The sequence below is a fragment of the Notolepis coatsorum genome (genome assembly GCF_963971535.1).
Source record: "Notolepis coatsorum genome assembly, chromosome: 18".
Classification (NCBI taxonomy): Eukaryota; Metazoa; Chordata; class Actinopteri; order Aulopiformes; family Paralepididae; genus Notolepis; species Notolepis coatsorum.
Window position 1 is genome coordinate 12882967 of NC_140182.1, and position 12667 is coordinate 12895633.

At 42.8% G+C, this 12667-nt stretch overlaps 2 protein-coding genes across 3 annotated transcripts in view; both read right to left on the minus strand.

The window, feature by feature from the left end:
* The window catches only part of LOC311245231 (uncharacterized protein), a 459760-nt gene that overhangs the window by 118937 nt on the left and 328156 nt on the right, over positions 1-12667 (minus strand). The gene's annotated exons all lie outside the window — the stretch shown is intronic.
* Positions 9903-12667, minus strand: part of fam107b (family with sequence similarity 107 member B) — a 77092-nt gene continuing 74327 nt past the window's right edge. For both annotated transcript variants that reach the window (XM_084334282.1, XM_084334281.1), the window contains exon 4: positions 9903-11256. In XM_084334282.1, coding sequence (XP_084190408.1) covers positions 11137-11256 — 120 coding nt within the window. In that variant the 3' untranslated portion in view covers positions 9903-11136. The remainder of the gene's footprint in view (positions 11257-12667) is intronic.

Sequence of the window (12667 nt, forward strand, 5' to 3'; positions counted from 1 at the left end):
AACGCACTAACCTGATTGATTGATTGAAAACTTTATTAACAGATTGCAGAATGGGTACAATACAGTACAGCTCAATACACACAATTGTTAAGGCCTTTAAACACTCCGTCCATAGAGCTAACACTATCCATGAGTCTTATGTAGCCGGTGTGATCTTGTCTGCGTTGTGTTTTAGTCGATTCGACCCCTGTTAACACTTTAATCGCCGAAGACGCTGTTCAGCGTCTTTCCCAGTCATGCTTATTCTGCCGAAGACGCTGGACAGAAAACATCAAAAATCTGTGATCGAAATCATATTTCTCCCCCGGAGACATTATATGTACTGGTGAGCCCCTCTCAACTCTACAACGGTTCAAGAGCGCCATCTGGTGGCCGATCGCCCAGGGCAGAAACAGGAAGTGGAAGCTGGTGCTCATTTCAATTCGGTCCGATCACTCGCTAATAGTCCCAGGACTCGAGCTGATCACAACGGATAGCAATCCGTTACCAATAACTCGATAAACAACATGATTTGGACGTATATACTATTATACAACCTGGAAATGGATCGGATATTTCGACATCCCATAATAGAAACATTTCTGTTCCACGCTCATCTCCCAATGGCGCGAGGAAGCTACGGTGAGTTTTAGTGTTATTTTTTAATGTCTTCGATACTAACTGCTCTAATGATCATATCACCCACACTAGATGAATGATATAACGTTGCCTACGGAATTATAAACGACCCCCCCCCCATCCGGTCAACATCAGATCATACGTAGTAACTCCTAGAAGCACGTCCAGTTGACATTTTTTTTTATCTCGCACAGATTCCTACCAAACTGTATTTGATCATCAATATAATGCATTTAGGGCTATAAATCAAGTTCTGGAGAAAGCTGCAGAAAACGATAAAAACATACTTATACTTTAGACCGTATTTTAGTATGAATATGTGAATGAAAAAGTATAACGTTGCTACACCCTGAACAATAGATATAGGACGTTGAATGGGCCATAGTAATGTCAATTTAGCAATACAATTTAAAAAGTTATAGCCCTGCAAAGAAGGAACTTCTCCATGTTAAATAGGGCTGGCGAGGGATGGTAAATTATGAATTTAACCCCGGCGATCAAAGTGTTAAGGGATCGCCCTGAGTGGGAGTTGAACCCCGGACGCCGGCGTCGCGGGCGGCATCACAGACCACTAAGCAAGAAGTGAATTCACTTCTTGCTTCCGGGTCTGGATGCCTCTGGGGAGTGAGTTTACTTGCAGTACCGCTTAACGTCCACAGCCACTTCACGACTTGTACCTCGTGACTGTGGATAGACTGCGGTACCTCCGTTACACTTACACAACCGGCATCGCTCCTCAGTGTGTGTTGCTGTTTTTTAATCTCTTCTGATTGTCTAGCCATGTTAATGGCTTTTTCCAGGTCTAGATTTTTCTCCATCTGCATGCGTTCTGAGAGATGTGTGTTAGCCAGTCCCACTACGATCCTGTCCCTAATTAGCTCATCATGCAACGTCCCATAATTGCAGTGCTCTGCTAATCCATACAGTGAAGTAATAAATGCATCCACAGTCTCGTTTGCTTCCTGCTTGCGCATGTTAAAACGTGCACGTTCATACACAATGTTCTTTTTCACAACAAAGAGACTGAAAGCCATCTCGCACTTTACCGTATTCCAGCTGGTCTGTAGCACTGAGATTCAAGCCTCTCAAAACATCATCCGCTGCATCTCCCATACAGTAAATCAACGTGTTTACCTGATTTTCTTCTGAGTTTGCAGTTAAATTGCTTGCCTGACGGAACCTCTCGAATCTCCTGATCCATTTAGTCCACTCGAGCGGCTTGGAGAAATCAAAGGGCTCAGGCGGTTGGATGTTGAAAGTAGCCGCAGGTACGTTAGCCATGATGCTACCTCCGCTTCTACCTGGCTGCTCTTTCTCCTCCTTGTCACTCATGAAGCCTCTTTATTTCACCTCCGAGGTAGACCGTTTGATCTGTTTCACAGCACTTCTGACACCATGTCGCGTATTCTTGGAATAACGTGAGACCACAACTGTGAACTGATCTGGTCATTTATTTACCATCGCAATCACGTCAGTTAACCCTCTCGTTACCTTGAACTCCCCTCCTATACATAGTCCCCAGCCCCATTCCTATTGGCCGGGCACTCACCTTACTTCCTGTTCGTCATACCAATAGACCCGGCCCACATAGATAGTCTAAACCAGGGGTGGCCAACCTTTTTTGAACCAAGATCTACCTTTTTATTTACCACCTAGCCCGAGAGCTACCAGCCAAAATTGTATATTGTAAGCAGTCATTTGAGGCTTTATAAAAGCAGCATAATGAACACAAATCTGTCAGTGTCGAGTCCGACCTCATCTTAAATAACAAACAGCATTGCTTATTGTAGTTAACAAGGAGAGGAAGAGTTGATTTAGCAAAAAAAAAAAAATTTTTTTTTTTTTTTTTAATAATCAAATTTTATTAATCAAGATCTACTTGAAATCAGCCCGCGATCTACCTGTCGATCGCGATCGACTGGTTGGGCACCACTGGTCTAAACTATGATAACACCACAGGATGCAGACCAGAGAAAAACATTTGTCTTGTTTACATCAGGGTCCCCCACCTAGCTAACGTTACGTTAGCTAATACTCTGCTGCAAACCATTGATTGATTGATTGATTGATTGATTGATTGAAAAGTTTATTAACAGATTGCAGAATGGGTACAGTACAGTACAGCTCAATACATACAATTGTTAAGAGGATGCAGACCTGAGAAAGACTTTCGTCTTGTTTCCATCAGGGTCCTCCATTTTCAATTCATCATATGACACACACGACATACAGATAGACAGTACTGCTACATCTATACATTTATGACATACCAGATTTTCAAATACAGTACTGTTTGTGATACTAAAAAAATCCAGAAAAAGAGTGTATATACATTTGACATAGAAACTGTGCATTAGGGGAGGTTGGGTAGGTGGGGTGGGGCTGTACATTGGAGGTGGGGGGGGACACACTGTACATTGGAATACTGACCTACATTTGACATAGAAACTGTACATTGGAGGAGGTTGGGTAGGTGGGGTGGGGTTGGGTGGGGCTGTACATTGGAGGTGTGGTGGGGTTGGGTGGGGCTGTACATTGGGGTTGGGTGGGGCTGTACATTGGAGGTGGGGGGGGGGGGGGTTGGGTACATTGGAATACTGACAAAGGACAAAGCCATGCTTGGTCTTTATTGTACAACTGGGTTAGGACATTTGTAGGGGCCAGTTTTGAATTGCAGTCTCCCGTAGGTGTTCTTTGAGAGTGTTTTTGAAGGTGGGTAGTGATTCACATTCCTTTACAGCTTTGGGTAGGGCGTTCCACATTGTTGTGGCATAATTGCGAAGCGTGTTTAGTCCCTTGTTTGAGCCGAATCTGGGTTTTACATGATTTGTGGAGCTCCCTCTGGTGTTGTGATCGTGGTACTCACTGACCTTTGGGAAGTATTTTGACATGTACATGGGTACCTTGGTCGTGTAGTGTATCTTGTAGACCAGGCCCATTGCAAGTTGCTGTACTCTGTCGTCTACTCTAAGCCATCCTAGGTTGGCAAAGTGTGCAGGGGTGAGGTGGGTTCTAGGAGTCAGGTCAAGCAGTAGTCTGACTAGTTTGTTTTGAGATGTTTGTAATTTGGTTTTTAGTGCCTTTGAGGTGCTTTGGTACCATGAGGTGCAAGCATAGTCGTAGTACCCTTGAATGAGTGCTCCTGCCAGAGTCTTCAGGGTATTCTTGTTTACCAGGGAGGAGATCCGGTACAAGAATCGAGTTCGTTGATTGACTTTTTTTATTACATTGGATGCCATTTTGTCACAGGAAAGATTAGCCTCTAGGATGGAACCCAGGTGGTAATTTCATCTTTCCTTGTGACAATATTGTCACCCACTGTAACTGAGAAGCCGTCGGTCTTGCTGAGTTTGTTATTTGAACCGAAGAGAATGGACTCTGTTTTGCCCATGTGTAATGATAGTTTGTTGTCGGCGAGCCATATGCAGATTTTGCCTAGTTCCGAGCTGAGTTTTTATTTTTTTTTTTTTTCTTCCAACCTGTAAATCTGTGCTCTCCTCTAACTAAGGTTTCAAGAAGCTTGGGAATATTTCGTTTTTGTTATTATAAATGTGTTTGTTTTTATGGTTGAAAATGTTCGAGATAAATAAAGATCAAATCAAATTGTTAGCTAATAATACTCTGCTGGAAACCACACATAAAATGTCTGTGCTCTCAAGACGCTTGGGAATATTTCGTTTTTGTTATTTTTTGTTATTACAAATGTGTGTGTTTTTATGGCATTCAATTTCAAGGGTACTACGACTATGCTTGCACCTCATGGTACCAAAGCACCTCAAAGGCGCTAAAAACAAGATTACAAACATCACAAAACAAACTGTTCAGACTACTACTTGACCTGACTCCTAGAACCCACCTCACCCCTGCCCACTTTGACAACCTAGGATGGCTTAGAGTAGACGACAGAGTACAGCAACTTGCAATGGGCCTGGTCTACAAGATACACTATACGACTAAGGTACCCATGTACATGTCAAAATACTTACCAAAGGTCAGTGAATACCACGACCACAACACCAGAGGAAGCTCAACAAATCATGTTAAACCCAGATTTGGCTCAAACAAGGGACTAAACACGTTTCGCAATTATGCCACATCAATGTGGAACGCCCTACCGAAAGCTGTACAGGAATGTGAATCCCTACCCACATTCAAAACCGCTCTTAAAGAGCACCTACGGGAGGCTGCAATTCGAAACTGGCCACCGTAAATGTCCAAACCCCCCACCCCCTCCACAGTCTCCTCCCCACCGCATGTATATATATTCTCTCCCCACCGTATGTATATTTCTCTCCCACCCACCCACCCCCTCCAAATGTACAGTCTCCTCACCACTGTATGTATATTTCTCTCCCACCCACCCACCCCCTCCTAATGTACAGTCCCCTCCCCATCATATGTATACTCTGTCAGGACCTATGGGTAACAGTACTGTATATTTGAATACCGTATATGTCACAAATGTATCATTACTAAATACCTGTATGTCCCTATGCCATAAATGCCATGTATGTTGAGTATGTCATAAATGTCAATATGAATTGAAAATGGGGGACCCTGATATAAACAAGACAAACGTCTTTCTCTGGTCTGCATCCCCTTAACAATTGTGTGTATTGAGCCGTACTGTATTGTACCCATTCTGCAATCTGTTAAATAAAGTTTTCATTCTGTTAGGGTTTGTAACCGACCCCAAGCGCAACGGCACAGAGAGAGTTGTTTCAGAGTTAGCCAAAGCAAGGGCGTATTTATTCTCAGAGTCACAAGATAGAATTAGGTTGAGCAACAGAACAAACGGGGAATCTGGCATGTGAAGAATGTTTGCGGCTCTGCAGATTCTCCCAGTAGGTGATGGTGAGGAATTAGCTTGTGACGTCTGAGCCGCTCTGCAGATCCTCCCAGCATACACTCCAGGTGGAAACGGAGGGAGAGAGAGAAATCCCAGTTAGCTCAGCGCACAACAGAAACAGAGAGGTGACTGATCCAAACAAATATCCAAGTGACTTGATCTTCGGTGTGATACACACAGTTAGCAGAGTCCAGAGAAAAAACAATACGGTAATCCAAGGTGAAAATCCAACAACAAAAAATAGGTGAGAACAGTATAACAAAAACGGGATCTCTTCGGTGTTTCACAAACACACAGAAAACGGGTGATCCAAAAAGAACTGTTTCCAAAAACTCACCAGACCGCAACGCGTAAAGCGGGCAGATAAACGAGGCGCAGCTTCGTACGGGGAAATCAGGTTCTCCAACAGGGATACTTCACGAGAGTCCTGGGGAGCAACAGACAGGGAACAGCGACGGGAAAGAACAGGCAGATGCAGGGAATATTCAAAACGATCCAACATCGATATTAGGGGAATCAGGGTATATAAAGCCACAGGGCGCTGATGACAAGCTGTGACAGCTGCGGGATGAAATTGATCATTGCTCCAGAAGCGTGTGGTGGGGAGAGCACCAATCAACACGGCAACTTACAGGAAAGAAGCGTGTGGCGGGGAATGCAATTAATTAACGAAATACCTTAAAGGAACGGAGCGTGTGGGTGAGGAGCGGACCAATCATCACAGTACTTTAGGAAGCCTGTGGTGGGGAAAGAACCAATCCTCACACATTCATTCATTCATTTATTGTTACATTTGTGACAGCAGCTGGTGTTTTGGTCCTTAAGTCAATAGGTCATTTTAAAGTTGTTAAAACACATGACCTCAACATTGATAATCAGATCATCACCCCCTCCATCTAAATGACCACCCCCCCCGTTTTCATTAATAATAATACACTTTATTTGTATAGCACCTTTCATACAGAAACTGCAGCTCAAAGTGCTTCACAACTGAAAAAAGACAGGCATAAAATGAGCACATAAAGTGCAGACATATAAAATCAGTTTTTCACATTAGGATCTAACATCCCAACAGGCCACCAATTGTTTATGGTTTGATTCCATTTTAAATAGACAATAATAGAAAAATTATTGTAAAATAGTGCACATAAAGTGCAGACATAAAATCACAATTTTGTCCCCTCCCCATCTATTGTAATGCACTTTGAGATACGGTATGAACAGCGTTTCATATATATATGTATTATTATTATTATTATTATTATTATTATTATTATTATTATTATTATTATTTGTATGTTGGGACACCTGACCCTGACATTTTGAAAGTAATTATATTCTCTTTTTCCAGGACCACATAACAATGCAGAGACTATGTTATTGCGGTCCGAATCAAATCCAATTTGTAGATGATAGCAGATACAAGATGGGGAAGCGTGTTAGCGCCCTGCACCTTTTTATACTTCTAAGCAATTGCTTTCTCTGGAGGATTTACTCCTTTGTCCGCTGACATCTGGTGTCAACGTTTTAGTAACGGGATGGTATTTTATGGGGCGCAGTTGTTGGCCCCATGCCCAGCGTTCACTTCCACTCCAGATTTGGTCAGGGGCACTGACAAGAGTGTACATATCTTTGTATTTTATTTTTTTATTATTTTTTAAACAAACATATAAACAAACATGACAACACACGATAAGATATACAAGCATTAATTGTCAGGGCACATCCAATGAGATCACATTTTAGTTAGTTGTCTTATATAAGATATACCCCTAATACCTGTTATCTAAAAAACCTACACACATATGCTCAGCTCGAACCCCCCCCTCCCGGACCCCACCTTGAGAAGTACCTCCACTATCCCTCGCACCTAACCAGACACTACCATTATAAGCTAGCTTTTATTCTCTCCACCACTTCTAACCACATTGACATTTTGGATTCATTGAGACCCAGAATTCTTGCTGTAGATATTTCATGGTAAATTACATCGAGATATGTAAGAAACCAAACTTTACGGCACATTTTTTCCGGTTGAAACCAGCGTGATGCGATCAACTTTTTGGCTACTGTGATACCCGATAAAACCAATCTCTTTAGCTGTGGATTCACTGCAAACTCAAAAACATCATTCAATAGTAATACGGAGGGGTGTACAGGTATATTCCAAGATACGAGTTTTGATATTTGTTGGGTCACATCTTTCCAGAATGCCTTAACTGGTGAGCAGTCCCAATACATGTGCATAAATGTCCCTTCGTCCCCATTTGTACATTGGGTGCATTTGGAATCTTGAGTGTACATATCTTTGATGGTGGGAGGAAACCCACAAAGACACAGGGAGAACATGCCAACTCCACACAGAAAGTACCATGGATTCTAATCGAATCTTTGCATCTCTGTGGGTTCCTTATCAAAACAATAAGAAACAGAAAATAAACACTTATCAATCCCATTGTGTTTACTGATCAACCATAATACCGAATTAACCAGGATATTATAAAAGATGAATGAGATCAAATAAGCACATATACCTTTACACCATAATCATGAGGGGTCCAATGGCTTTACAATGATGTAGCAGAGCATCAATGCACTCTGAGGAGAAGACTGGTACTCATCATCAGGTCCACAGACGGGCGTTTATATTTTACTAAATGAGCTCAGACTCAATGTACCGTTTATATTTGACTAAATGAGCTCAGACTCAATGTACCGTTTATATTTTACTAAATGAGCTCACTCAATGTACCGTTTATATTTGACTAAATGAGCTCAGACTCAATGTACCGTTTATATTTGACTAAATGAGCTCAGACTCAATGTACCGTTTATATTTGACTAAATGAGCTCAGACTCAATGTACCGTTTATATCTCTTAAGGGATATTTCACTTTAGTAGAATTTCAAAAATCAGCAGTCTTTCCTCTGTCTCCTGTCATCTACTAGTAAGCTAGTGACCCCTGCTGTCCCTGTCGTCTGCTGTCAACACCACCATTCCTCCCAGGTGTCAGGCTCCTCATTCACTTCCATTCATTTTGAGGACCAGGTCTAAATATAATACGTCTGAAGTATAAACCAATTATATAGCAATATTATTCTGTGTAATAGATTTTTCAAAGAAAAGGTCAAAGAAAGTAATGAGCGAATGTTGCCGTTTTCAAATTAGCACTAAAGGAACTATTTCTGTTGAGGTGTCCAGCAAGGTAGGCAGGTAACCATAAAAACGACTAAAGTGAAATATGAGAATTCACTGGGTACAACCTATGAATTAACCCCTCTTGGCATAGTACATAGTGATTTTCCCCCGCGCTCTGTCGCCCCCATGTGGCTACAACACAGAGTGCAGCTCAAATGACATGTGCATTGATTGATTTGAATTGATTGAAAAGTTTATTAACAGATTGCAGAATGGGTACAGTACAGCTCAATACATACAATTGTTAAGGGGATGCAGACCAGAGAAAGACTTTCATCTTGTTTACATCAGGGTCCCCCATTTTCAATTCATCATATGACACACACGACATACAGATACAGTACTGCTACATCTATACATTTATGACATACCAGATTTGCAAATACAGTACTGTTTGTGATACAAAACACATCCCGATCCTCCTGGCTGCTCAGTTGGTTCACATAGCAACGTCATAGATGCTCATCACCTTCTGGAGGAATTTATTTGACCCAGTAACTAACCTGCTAACTAATAGTATTTTTACTATTATGCACTTGAATCTACTGGTCATCTACTACTGGTCTATTGAAGGTTCCAAACCACAGCCTAAAGAGAATCAGGGACGCAGCCTTCGCAAACTATGCACCAAACTTATGGAACACACTACCTATGGACATTAGGGAAGCTAGATCTCTTAATAAAAAAATAAGCTAAAACCTCTTCACCATATCCTTTTAATACACGCCGCTGTTGATTGTACTGTAGATTGCACTATTTCACTCTTTTATTATTACAGGTTCTAAACTGTCAGGTTTTAAAACTGTGTGGGGGACCCAGGCCTAGAACTGCGCCCCGAGAGGGAGGTTCGAAGGGTCAAAGTGGGTATCAAACAGGAGGTTTTAAGCTGTGGATATCAAACAAAGGTAAAGATGACTTTAAACTGTTAAACAGTAATTCAGAACTATTTTATTGCACTGCACTGTTGCATCATTTTACTCTGTCCATTCCATTTGACTTTTTTATTACAGGTTCTAAACTGTTCTATTCTTGAACTGGTCTATTGGAAGACCTTTACCAGAGTACGTTGCCATCCTTTAACCAACCCCCCAAGTTTAATATACCTACTGTTCCTCATCCTAACCCAGGAGGACATTGGGACAATACCTCATGTTTTGTAAGACTAAGGTCGTAACACTGTTTGGATTCTAAAACAAACAGAAACTCACAGCTCTAGTGGCAAGAAAGAGAAACAAACATGTTAAAATTATATTTATTTAGAAGAAGAGGTGATATTTGGAAAGGAACAAAAAGGAGAGGAGTAGATGTTATGAATTGTTCCCGTTGAGAATGATCAGCCATACAGACATACAGACAAGAATGGAATCACATTCCTTGGTGTTGCGTTTTAACTTTCTGGGCAGTAGTGATATGAGAGTTGTGTTGCAGTCCCTACTGGGCACACCAACAGTTTCTATCTACGCTGCCTTTAGAAACAATAATCAGATAAGCAAAGAGTCATAAAGATTTTTTAAAAAAGGTCACTGCGGGTTCAACTATGACTGGAATCTCACCAGGTGGCTCCTGTGTCGGCCATGTATTATACTTTATGACATATTTATGACAGGATCATCGATCAAAACCTTTGTTCGTTAAAGCATACAAAGACTGATCAGGCCTAAGAACAGTTTAAATTATTTTTTAGTAACACTTTTAGGACAACAGAATAATATATAAAGAAAAAGACCACTCTCACACAGTTGTTGTACTGCTCAGCATGATCTGAGGAAACGGGCAGGTTTTGAGAATGAAAGGGGAGAAAATAAAGCAAACCTAATGTTTCACACAACCAAACACTCCCTTTGTCCTGTTCTGGCTTCACAAACTGTAGAAACTAACTGAGTGTGTGGAGCGACTCTAAAGTCCACTCCCTATACCTGGGCTGACGATCTACAAACATAAATAAACAAAAGCACACTAATTTGGCTTTTTACAAAACACAGCTTCAAGAGTCCATCCAGTGTCCATTTTTGCCTTTCTTGATTCTGAAGATGAGGAAAAATAACAACAACAACAATGATAACATTATCAACAACAACAAACAACAACAGCAACAACAACAACAAAACTGAGAGGACAGCGTGTGGAGAGAGAGGTGAACGGAGGGGACAAGTTGTCCTGTACAGTGTGTTGTCCCTCCGTCCCGTTAGAAGCTCGCTTTGCCCTCGTCAAAGTGGCATGTAGCGCGTAGCGGGTCTGTGTCCATGTTAAGTCCTTCCTCTGGGCGTTGGCGTGTGGGCAGAGGGTTCTTTAGTCTAGAAAGTCTCTCCTCACTGCAGGAAGGAACAGCTGGGTCAGGAAAACCAAGGGAGTCTGTCTCGAGGCCTCAGGTCTCCAGCGTGCGTCACAGATAAAACATACCCCCCCCCGGACGCCTCCATGTCCTCACTGTCACACGCGGCCCGGCCCAGACCCGGGCCGGACCTGGTGCCTAGGTCGTCCGCTCCTCTCCGTCTGCTTCCTGCTTGGTTCTCCTCAGGTTGCTCTTCATTTTCACAAATTCAGGGGTGTTTTCCTGCTCCTCCTCATTCTTCTGTTGCTCCAGTTCCAGCTGTGGGAATAAAGACATATAGGTACATTTACATACAGGCACCAGAGAACACCACAGAACACCACAGAACACCAGAGAACACCAGATAACACCAGAGAACACCAGAGAACACCAGAGAACACAAGATAACACAAGATAACACCACAGAACACCAGAGAACACAAGAGAACACCACAGAACACCAGAGAACACCAGAGAACACCAGATAACACCAGAGAACACAAGATAACACAAGATAACACCAGAGAAAACCAGAGAACACAAGATAACACAAGAGAACACCAGAGAACACCAGAGAACACCAGAGAACACCAGAGAACACCACAGAACACCAGAGAACACCAGATAACACCAGAGAACACAAGATAACACAAGAGAACACCAGAGAACACCAGAGAACACCAGAGAACACCACAGAACACCAGAGAACACCAGAGAACACCAGAGAACACAAGAGAACACCAGAGAACACCACAGGACACCAGAGGACACCAGAGAACACAAGAGAACACAAGAGAACACCACATGACACCAGAGAACACAAGAGAACACCAGAGAACACCACATGACACCAGAGAACACAAGAGAACACCAGAGAACACCAGAGAACACAAGAGAACACCAGAGAACACCACAGGACACCAGAGAACACAAGAGAACACCAGAGAACACCAGAGAACACCACATGACACCAGAGAACACAAGAGAACACCAGAGAACACCAGAGAACACCAGAGGACACCACAGGACACCAGAGGACACAAGAGAACACCACAGGACACCAGAGGACACCAGAGAACACAAGAGAACACCAGAGAACACCAGAGGACACCAGAGGACACAAGAGAACACCACAGGACACCAGAGGACACCAGAGAACACAAGAGAACACCAGAGAACACCAGAGAACACCACAGGACACCAGAGAACACCAGAGAACACCACAGGACACCAGAGAACTAAGGCTGAGCCCGAACGTTCGAACGTTCGTTCGTTAAGCTGACATTCGGACTTTAATTAATGGGTTCGAACGTTCGGTGAAAAAAAATAAAGCAGGCGCAAGCCGCGCAACGACGGTGAGGCGATGTGAAGCGGCGCGTCCCCCGAGTCGCTCGGCTCAACCAGTATGGTCTCTGCCGGGCTGTTGCTGGATACTCAACCAGAGCTCTAGTCTCAACCAATGCAATAGAACAATTTTGATTGAATGACAGGCGATTCTGCCAATTACGTCACACCGCTTGCACCCGCCTCTGCTGTTACCACCAATCGGCAAGCGTTTATTATTTTTTTACTTCCGGCAATGCCGCCTGCTTGCGAGAAGCATTAACGTAGCGTTAGCTCCCCGCCGAGGAAGTAAAAGTCGTAACAAGGTTTCCATAGGTGAACCTGCGGAAGGATCATTAATGAATAC